Raw genomic sequence first — 11046 nt, forward strand, 5'->3', positions numbered from 1 at the left:
TCTCTCTAGCAGCCCCTGTCTTTCACTCTCACATTCATCTTCTTTTTTACTCTCTCCCTCTTTTGCTTTTTTCTTCCTGTTTCACACTCTCTCACTCACTCTCTCTCTCTCTCTCTCTCTCTCTCTCTCTCTCTCTCTCACACACACACACACACACACACACACACACACACACACAGACACTCTCTCTCACTCTCTCTGTCACGCTCCCTCCTCTTTCAGTGCTTCATTCTGTCACATCCTCTTTGCACACACTCCATACACGTCTAACTTAGATCAGCTTTGTCAAAACGATAAAAGCCACACCACTGTGAAATCAACATACTATCACAGCGACCTAGAAGCATAATTATAAATCATAAATGCGACTACCAGGATAAAGGCAATCTGTAAAGGTTGGGGTTGGGTGGGGGTGTCTCCTTTCCTATCATATCAACAATTATGATGAGAGCAGGGAGGTGAAATTCAACAAGTCAGTGCAGTACCAGTTTCCACCACCCCTATAACCCTCCTCATCTCCTTGGTCACATTTCCAGCACATCTGAAGGTGGGTCAGCGATGTTACAATAGTTTGAGCACGAGTCACCACCCAAACATCACAATCCAAAACGGCACAAGGGCATGCAGTTACTAAGCAAAAAAGTCAATCTCCACATGCACCGGTAAGGTATGTAATAAATGATAATTAAATATTCCAGACACAAGTCAAAAACCCAAGACTGGCGAGATCTTGGTAACTCTCCTCGATACCTTTAGCCAAAAACGTCCTTCCCTGTGTCTTAGTCTCGTGGATTCTGAACACTGGTAATACTGCCCAAATATAACCGGATATAACAGTTGAAGTGTATTCTGTCTACTGAACACAGAGAACATTGAGATGGATATGGACACTGTGTATATATTTTTTTACACTTTACATAACACACGCACACATACGAAACATTCTTCATCTAATGCAGCTGTTTTAACTCAAGTAAATGACAAGTAAACGATTGAGGCAAGTGAGCAAGCAGTGTTTGCTGCATGCTGTTAAACAGCAATCTTGGGCACCTCCTTCATTGGGGCACAGTAAATGGACCCATTTGTAGACTTGCAGAGTAAAATCAACATTGATGATTTTACTCTGTGGGGCTACTGAGCCGATTGTGCCCTTTCCAAAGCATACAACCAAATGTGGGCCTATCTCCAAATAAACTTTAGTTTTTTTGTTTCGTTTTTTATCACCAGTTCCATGAATTACCATCCAAGTCAATCAGTAATCAATCAGATGAGTGGCCATGCAGATTCCCCCTAAAGCAGGGGTCTTCAATGTTTTTCAGGCCAAGGACCCCTTAGCTGAGAGAGAGATGAAGCAGGGACCCCCACTACAAAATTGGATTCATGTATTACACATGTATTTTCAGACATTTAACCACTTAAACCCTCAATACTTAGTAAACTTGAGCTTGGGCTCTGTACTTCTTTCTTTCCCTCTACACCGAACCTCTTCACCAAAAATAGCAGATCTACAAGCTCGTAGATCGGCTATTTTTGGCGAATGTTTCCCCCAGAATAGGGATGCTAGGGTTCAATTGGTTAATGTAAAAATTCATCAAATTAAAAAAAGGTTCCTATCACCCAAACATTTAGTGGCCCCCCTGCAGTATCTCTGAGGACCCCCTAGGGGTCCGGGACCCCCTGTTGAAGACCCCTGCCCTAAAGGGGAAGCAAACCCACAGGTCCCATTAAGGGAGTGAGGAGAGGGGTGGACATGGGCAACATCTATCATTTTAGGAGAATCCGGATATGCCTCACAGCGCATGCTCACTGCTTCTTTGGGCCTGTTTGGAAAACAAACAACACTAAAAAAATAGAACGTTGGTTACAAAAATAAGTATAACATTCAATACTTTGATTGTCTTTTTAAAATCTATTTATTTTCTGCATATGTAGATGACCTTAAGAGTTTTCAAGCGCATAACGTTGAAGGTGCACACTTATCTTCTTTTTTTTCCTATATCCTTTTTTTTTATTTTTTTTTTGTTTTTTTTCAACATGTTGACATGAAAATAAAATATTGGTCCACAAAGTATATAACTGTGCGGGTATCAAGTGCTTTTTTTTGTACAAAAAGAAAAACGATATTATTATTAAAATATTCATTTTAATGGCTTTACTTCATACATAAATACATGTTTTAAAGAAACACAGGCGCAATCCACTGTTTGGTCAGGTATAATCTGTATGACTTTGAGTTATAACGATTTGGATAATATATACACATCAGGAGGAGGGCAGTTTGGGGGCGCTCATCATCATAACGGGGCGCTACAAATAGGCAAGTCGACGTCCTTTGTTCCTAACTCTCTGTCTGTACCTTCGTCCCAGGACGGCTGCGAGGTATTTCTTGACGGCCATCTGTTTTCGATAGCGACTGTAGCTGTCAGTGAAGATCCCATCTGAATGCCTCTTGGATAAGGGCTCCGACTCTTCCTCCATACTGCTCTCCTCACTGCAAACACAATGCAAGAAGAATGCGCCCCATGTTATAAAGCCTCATTTAATACATTTATTTCTCAATCTTTTCAGGCCACAACCCCCCCAAAATAATAATTTTGAACTGGGGGCCCCCCACCCTGACAAGCACTTGGAAATGTAGGAGTTGAGGCATTACGTTATGTTTGACTCGGTTCCACAGATACATTTTATGACAATAGCCGATCTACAAGCTCACAATGCTTCGTGTTGCGAGGCGTTGTGAACTAGTAGATCGGCTATTTTCAAAATGTTTGCCTCTTTCTTATATTAGGCTATTTGCCAATTTGGCCAACATTTGACCAGTGTTTATAGTGTAGTGTAGTGTGTTGATTACTTTTGATGCAGTAATGGTCTTTTTTCTCTTCTTTCTTTCTTTTTATTTTAAGGTATTAAAAAGGTCTTAAAGGTCCTTAAATTGTCACTTCACTGTCATCTGGGGACCCCCAGAAAATAATGTGGGGACCCCCTTGGGGGTCCCGACCCACAGGTTGAGAACCGTTGATTTAATACTTAGTTGCGTGCAGCTGTCGGCCTCAGTAAATAGCAGATCTACAAGCTCACAATGTGTCACATCTGCATTGTGAGCTTGTAGATCTGCTAATTCACTGCATGCAACACCAGCACAGCAACTAAAGTATAAATCAGGCTTATTAGCCTGTCAACTCAATACATAACTACACACTGTCTGTATTTTTATACATAACTGCACTGCACTGTACATTTTTATATCTGAAGAACCACGGCTTTTTAGTCCAGTTGACTTGACGCTGCTTGAATTCCATGACAAAGTTCTCTACAATAACCATTAAAATTGTAAATGTGCTTGTTTGCTTATTTATGTATTTATCTATGTCTTTATGTATGTATTTGTTTATTTATTTCGTTCTGTAAAAAGCTAAAAAAAAAGGCCTAATGTCGAACAAAACAGTGGTTTAAGCCTTTAAGTCACCTGTTATAAATTATTAATTCACAGTGCAATATGTAGCCTATTCTAACACATGGTTTCCCTATTCTTCGCGATACATACATAATCAATTATTTTGAGCTTATTATTATTAAGCTACAGTTAATTATTAGCCTGTTATTTTATAGCTATCAGGAAAAAAGATTCTCTCTTTCTTTTGGAAAAGGGCAAGTATAATCTTGAACGCAATGCCACGCCACAACAAAGAAAGTATACAGCGGAACACTATTGTGAATGTGCACGATTCGATTCTGAGCGGAAAATAATAATAAATAAAACACCCACAAAAATGAAACGAGACAATGTCAAATAATTTCGAAGACACAATAATGCAACAAACTGAACTTAAGGGCGGCGGACAACAAAAGATGATGGACGGCATGTAAACGCTGATAAGAAATGCCCTTACCCTACATGTATTGTCATCAGAGAATGCAGATATTGTCTCGCTGTTAACTGACCCAGGATCTCCCTCAAGGCTCTATCTAATTCTTCCTCTGCATGCCTTTCTGTTCTGAGATGATGATACAACGCCACAAACATATAAGATCGTCAGTGACCATAAGCGCAAGAAGACACAATGATCAAAAGTAGCCTAAAATGTGCCCCCTCTCAAAGATAAATGAAACAACATCTAATTTATAATAGTCTCTGCTGCTGCTCTGTGCACGCATGGGCTAATCAGATTTTATTTTGCCATCGACCGTTTATCTCTTGGCTATAGACTGTATTTGCATCGACATTTTAGGCTACTGAATATGAAAATAACATTGAACGAATAACATGAGAAACTCTGGGGAAAACAAAGCAAGCATAGCCTACTACATTATGGCAACACAGCAGAAAGTAATCCATATGGATTTGTGTCTATAAAAGCTAAATAGCTATTTACCTCTTTTCTGGTGGGTAGTAAAGCGTGTACACGTCATCATCTAAGGCAGGTGGGCTTCGTATAGCAATTTGATCGCTATCAAACCCCATGTCGGATAATGAATTCCCATCTTCATCAAACGCATCGTTTTCAAGCCTGCAATGGGGAAATAGAAATTAATAATTAATAACACACCCCTATAGAATCATTCATAACGATCATTGCATTTTAGTCACTCTGCATGGGCTGGTACAGGTTTGTTAGCATTTAAGTTAAGACCATTAAGACGGGGGAAAAGAAGAAAAGGAAGAAAAAGGAAATCTGAATTTGCATGAATCTGAGGGAGATATGATAGTATAGTTAGTAGACTATGGGAGAAAACGAAAGTTTGTATTATTGTAGGATATTATTTAATTAGTATCGAATTATAGCCCATATATTTTTTTTTAGACAGTATTTTATTTTCCCGTTACTTATACAGACCTCATTCATTATTTAGGATTCGGGACAATATCTGTGAATATTTAGGATATAGGCCTTGCGCCAAAATTTGATAAAAGATGATTTCAGTGAAAATTAGAGTCAGTAAAAACCACGCCTATAAATTAAGAGCTTTCATTAGGGGGGAGGGGGGGGGACATCTTAATATAGAATAGAGCATTCCTATTCGTTTTGCCTCGCCTCGCCTTTGTGACGCCATCCCACCGTCATCCCCAGGGCTATCCATTGCACTGACTGCACTCTCATTTTTAATAAGGGGAGTTCTGTGAACATGTCCCATCGGACAGATATACCGCTATGCAATCTCCACCGTCATTTTCCACATTAGCCTACCCAACAAATTGTGGAATACATTTTCCACAGTAGGCTATAGGCTAAATGTTTGTTTAATGCTATATTTAAACGAATGTGCACACACATTGTGTGCATGAGAATGTAATGTAAAAAATAAAAAAATAAAACTATTTTCGATCTTCTAATACTAATAATAATAATAATTAAGAATATTTGTCCAACTATAACCCAATATTGATTTTTGAATCGAATCTCTATCATCTAAAAAACAAACAAACAAAAAAGAAAATGCAATACATAAGACATCCACCCACCTAATCTTGGGGTAACTTAGTCCAATAGGTGTGCAGTAGACGCTGAAGTGCATTATGATTCCATAGATGAGCAAGACTAAAGTCGCTTTGCTCGACCTGGCCATGCTGTTAGAAAATGAAAAAGAAAAAAAAGAAAAGAAAAAACACAAAGCAGTGTTACACAGGAAATTCCACTCCATCCATAACATTCTCACACGCTTAAAATAAATAAATCATAGCTATGGCTATATTAGCCATAGCCTAAACTAAACAGTTCAATATAACCTCCATAAAACTAATTAACTTAACATGTCCATTAGTGCTGAAAGAAATCACATTTTGTTTGCCCTGCTCTATTTCAGTCCATTCCATAAAAGTTAAAAGATCGAATGCGAAATCCGTTTCCTTTGGGCACAGACAGTGGTAGTATAAAAGAAAAAATAAATAAAAAAGAATAAAAAGAAAAATAAGAAGAGGAAAAAATAATTCCATAACTTAAATCTTGAGCTCCCATTTCTCCGAGTTTAATGAAATTCCTGTTGTGAAAGAAGACCTGAGATGAGAGATAAGCACACATACCTAGAGGAGGAAGAGAGCAGCTACGGTGCTGAAGCTGAGGGATGCGTGCCTTGCCGTGCCGGGTGCGGTTGTAATGTGTGCTAGTGTGTGTGAGAGAGATAGAGATCTTTCTCACGGCACCTCTCTTCCTTCCTGGCTGAAGCCGCCGGTTCCTTGTGGTCCCCTCAGTGCTGCCGTCTTAGTTTTATACACAATATTATGTGACTAAAAAACCCAGTCGATTGCGCAAATAATTAAAAAAAAAGAAAAACTCGACGAGAAGAAACTATACTAGTGTGTGTGGTTCGTCTACATATCTTTGTTCTAAACTTTTTTTTTTGTCCTGCGATCTTCTGATTGCCTTGGATTTTTATCCATGAATCGTGAGCCTTGCCTTTTTTTTTTCAATAAGTCACATTAGGGATGGCGATAGACGTCATCAAGCCTTCCTCCCGGAATATAATAGCACGGTTCCTTCCTCGTCGATGCATCCGTTAGACTCGACCCCCCACCACCTCCCCCTAAGATGGAACTTTTACTTAGAAACTTTTATTTTTTTCTTCTTCCATCTCATTCTTTTGACAGGTGGTGAGCACACACGTTTATGCACTTTACTTTACACAGGATGACGTCGTGACGGTCAGCATAAATAATTTTCTCCCTCACTGCGACCACTGCTGTGCCTCCCACGCGTCATCAATAACTCCAATTAGGCTTTTATGATCATGGCTAAGCTGGGAAATTCTAATATTTTCGAGAAATGATGACCGTGGTTTCTGTGAACCACCACGAGTGGTAATGGGAAGCCTATCAGCCGAGATGATCGGGGTTCAAGGCCCAGAGGGATCGGGTGGTGGGAGCTATCCAGTGCTGAAAATGAGTCACCTCAAGCGGCTTTTTTGAACCACATTCATTTCGCAAAGCTTTACTTATATAATTACCTAATGGAGTTGGAAATGGTTTTGAATGATGACCATGCTTACTGGATGCCCAAACACTTGTAATATAGTCTAAACATGGGCAGTGGGCACATGCACAATCTAATCTGAACATTGCCTATGCTGTGACGCAGGAGGATTAAGAGAGTTCTAAAAGATGTGCCTTTTTTCTGGCATAGAAATTAATGTATCGTGATGATGCTACATATCATTTTTTGGTAATGAGAACATTGAAATAAGGAATTATATAGGCCTGTGACAACTGCTCAATAAAATATTAAAAGTAGCCTAGGCACTCTATTGTCTTTAAGTTAATCAATACGGCTGAAGAATCCTCATGTCAAGGCAGACGCTGGGAAGCCACGGACGCGCCCACTCTCAGGTTGTCTAATAGTCTAGTATAGCCTATAGTCTATAGGTAGGCTACATATACCACTACCACAAAACGTGTCCCTGATGACCGATTCATTCACGTCACAATTTTGTTTACTCTGACGCAATATGACGAACACGCAGAGTCATTGTGGTGGAGGCCAATCTCCAAGTTTTGCTCCAGGACGTGACTCCAATGGAGAAAATCACCTAAAACCATATGTTTCAACAAGAATAGGCTGTTGATATCATGGCCCACTCACGGACTGCAAGGCTGAGCAAATGGCGCCATCATGTGGAGAAGAGAATACCATACAAGATCCTAGCTTTGAATCCAGCAGCTGTCTTCTCAAGTACATTACACCACCTTGTACTCTGTTACACGGTGGTGTAACAGAGTACCCGGGGCCCTTGGGCCACGAGGCTCAAATTGAGCCTCGTGGCCCAAGGGCAACTTGTCAGTTGTCATTGAGCCGCTCAATGACAATTTATTAAAACTAGAGGTTCAGACCATTACGTGGGGCGCTATTGTGGTATGTCACACCACCTATCCCATTGATATTATGCCCATATTTGGAGATCTCTGTATCTGTCAGTCCTTGTCCCTTATGGCCATATATGGAGATCTCTATAGAGATATCTCAGTCCTTTTCATGCCCATTGCCCTTATGGAGATCCCTGATGTCATCCCCTTTTGTGCCCATATACGGAGCTGACTGATTTGTTTGCGCCTGATGCCATCCCCTTTTGTGCCCATATACGGAGCTGACTGATTTGTTTGCGCCTGATGCCATGATGACACATTGAGGTTAGACAACACACTCCATATTTGGATGTAGCTGCATTGGGAACTCCTTATATGGTTATGGCTGAGTCATGGTGACTTGAGTGTGCGGACGTGGTCTGCCTGCCGGTAGCCTCGGAAACCCATGCCTTTTTTTTTGTTTCAAAAGAAAAAAAGCCTGGGAGAACCTTGCACGAACGCTGGTCTTAGGACCTTGTTATCTCCTAACCAATCAGAGTGCTCCAAACCCAGGCGCTGGAATCCAGCGCCTGGGTTTGGCTCCGCCCTTCGAGACCATCGATTGGGCTCGTTCTTTCAGTCTAGCCTGCCGGTGACCTTAAGCCAATTTTGATATAGGATGTAATAGGTTAACTCTCCAATACCTATGTATTGGAGAGTTACAAAGTGTACACGGTCCCTCCTATATGGCCGCAACAGAGGCCCTGGCCCTCCTGTGGGGCCCTTTTAGACTGTATAAATCCTGTAAACAGGTGCTCTCTTAACCTACAAATGCCTTACAATCCGAGTACTGTGTTTGCGTTTGAGGGGGGCCCCTCAAAGATAATTAGCCCCTGTGACTCACAGGGGCTAATATCTTTGAGGGGCCCCCACGCCCCTCACAGGCTGTGAGTCTTAAACCGTCAGTGGTGCCAATGCAATACATACTGGTCGTGGTCGTCAAATGAAATTGATGAATAAAACTAAAATCATCCTTCATGCTGTTGCGCCTTCTTTTCAACAGCCAATATGGATATTCCTACATGGCATATCCAGCAGAACTGCCAAACTGATCGATCATGCCCATATATGGGACCGACCAGCTTCAAACTCACCAAAGACCTTGATGCGCCAAGTGGGATGTCGGTCGATCAGCGGACCCCTAAAATATAGATGAAACCACAAATCACCTTCTGGAGAACACTGTCATAGACTGACCTAGACTCCACATTTGGGCATGCCTGACACGTAACTCTATGGGCATAAAAGGGACATAGGTAGACTGATACAGAAATCTCTGTTACAGAAATTCTGTATCTATCTGTCTGTCTCCTTTATGCCCTTATGTAGAGTTACACTCATGTTATGTGCATAAAAGGGACACAGACAGACAGACAGACAGACAGACAGACAGACAGACAGACAGACAGGCAGGCAGGCAGGCAGGCAGGCAAGCAGGCAGGTAGGTAGGTACGTACGTAAAACGAGTACTCTGACAAGGGGTAAAACGGTGGCATTCCCAACTTGCAATGTTCTTGCCGACTTTATTGTTCCTCAGTAGGCTAATGCCTATAGTATATTAAACTAAAATTTAGTTTAATATACTAGGCACTAATGTAGGCCTAGCTATTACTATTCGTAATATAGTGTAAGTGTGCACTTTAGTCAGTAGGGGTCAGCAAATAACTTTGAAATAATTACGATTACAATTTAGCCTTTCTTTCATTATCTCAATCAATCTCTCTCTCTCTCTCTCTCTCAAAATCTACATAAAAATGTAAGCAGATACATTGATAATCTCGCATTAAATTGCCAACCAAACTGAAAGTTTATTTTCTATTTTAAGAGCTGGAAAGACAGGGACCCCGGTTACTGAACAAACAGCCTAAATCATTTAAAAAAAAAAAAATCAGAATATGCTTAGAGCTGTAACTTTTTAACCATACATATACGAATGAATTAATAAATCAATCAATTAATGAATAACATTAAATAAAAATGTAATTAAAACACCAAAACATATCTTTTACAGTACCTTAAAAAGCCTGGGGTGAGGAGAAATGTCGATGTTGTAGTAGCATAATGCCTCTAGAGGGCACCAAATATCTACACATTGCACAAGAAATTGGATAAGGTTCAACGGTTAAGTCACAATGTGGGTATTTGTCTGTATTGTAGGTGTAACCTAACCTCATTCTTCTTATACGATTGAATGCTTAGTTTGCATCATTACTTAACTATTCGGCGAGGGTACCGCTTATACTGTCCAAATCTTACAAAGTGTGTAATGTATGTCGGTCAATCGGCCATATTGGACTACAGTTGGGCATGCTGGGCACAAGGGAAAACCATTCAATAGAGGGAATGATTCCTCCTTTTGGTCTCATCGGCTCCTCGCTGTAGGCTGTAGTCAGCGTTGCCATGTCCGCTTATTATAAGCGACTTTGGCCTTGATTTTAGGGTTGCTTGTAACTATTGGTAGTTGCGCGGGTTGCGGGTTTTTTGGGCCTGTTTTAGAGTGTAGTTGCTTATTTGGGCTTCCTTCGCAATTTTTTTTATTATTTCAAACAGTAGTTCTCAAATATTTTCATGTCAAACATGGACCCCCACATTAATATGTAGTATTTATTTTGTCCCTGACCCCCATTTGAAAATGTGTTGTGCCAGCCAGGGAGCCGTACCATTGATTGATTGAATATTTTATTAGGCAAAATAATGTAAAACAACACATTTACATTTAAAATACTTTGTCTAACAGGTCCGTTCATAAAAGTCATTGCGGACTTGTTTCCAATGAGGGCCTTGGTATTCAATTCATAGACATATATAGTGGCACCACAGTTCGAATATCATTACACAAAGAAAATAAAAATAAAACAGCAAAAAAAAAATATATATATGTATATTTATATATACATTTATATATATATATGTATATGTATATATATATATATATAACACTATGTACAACAAAAGGAATAAAAAAGGGGGGAAAGATATGTACAAGAACAGGGGGGGGGTCGGCTGTCTAACGGGAAAATGGTACTACCTCCTCTTTTGGCCTCCTGAAAGGTGATTTTTTAAGGCTCTTTTAAATTAACCAGGGGGGGGGGGAGCGCTCACAAATACAATCGCCTAGTGGCAGTGCCCCAGTTGCTTCTTTTTGGCTTGTTTTCCTAGACCTGGTTGCTTGTTTCTCTCACAACATCTGGCAACACACTGGCTGTAGTGGCTAT

The 11046-nt window shown here is 40.3% G+C and overlaps 1 protein-coding gene across 3 annotated transcripts; it reads right to left on the reverse strand.

The window, feature by feature from the left end:
* Window positions 1–206: 206 nt before the first annotated feature.
* On the reverse strand, window positions 207–6177 carry adcyap1b (adenylate cyclase activating polypeptide 1b). Of its 3 annotated transcripts, XM_084057400.1 has the most exons (5): window positions 6020–6177; window positions 5462–5566; window positions 4374–4508; window positions 3891–3995; window positions 207–2491 (listed from the first exon to the last, which is right to left on the reverse strand). In XM_084057400.1, the coding sequence occupies exons 2-5, from the start codon at window positions 5563–5565 to the stop codon at window positions 2308–2310; spliced, it is 528 nt and encodes a 175-aa protein (XP_083913526.1). In that variant the 5' UTR covers window position 5566; window positions 6020–6177; the 3' UTR covers window positions 207–2307. The 3 variants fall into 3 exon arrangements, with proteins under 3 accessions (XP_083913526.1, XP_083913525.1, XP_083913527.1); XM_084057399.1 differs by lacking the exon at window positions 6020–6177 and having other exon boundaries at window positions 5462–5796; XM_084057401.1 differs by lacking the exons at window positions 3891–3995; window positions 6020–6177 and having other exon boundaries at window positions 5462–5796.
* Window positions 6178–11046: the final 4869 nt, after the last annotated feature.

This window comes from Gymnoscopelus microlampas (genome assembly GCF_963454915.1).
Source record: "Gymnoscopelus microlampas genome assembly, chromosome: 5".
NCBI classification, from domain to species: Eukaryota; Metazoa; Chordata; class Actinopteri; order Myctophiformes; family Myctophidae; genus Gymnoscopelus; species Gymnoscopelus microlampas.

Coding starts and splice junctions, on each gene's coding strand:
- adcyap1b (XM_084057399.1), bottom strand. CDS start 5,649: ATGTTATGGATGGAGTGGAATTTCCTGTGTAACACTGCTTTGTGTTTT. Junction 4,509..5,461: donor CTAAGTTACCCCAAGATTAG/GTGGGTGGATGT, acceptor TCCCCATTGCAG/GCTTGAAAACGATGCGTTTG. Junction 2,492..3,890: donor CTGATGACAATACATGTAGG/GTAAGGGCATTT, acceptor TTGTGTTTGCAG/TGAGGAGAGCAGTATGGAGG.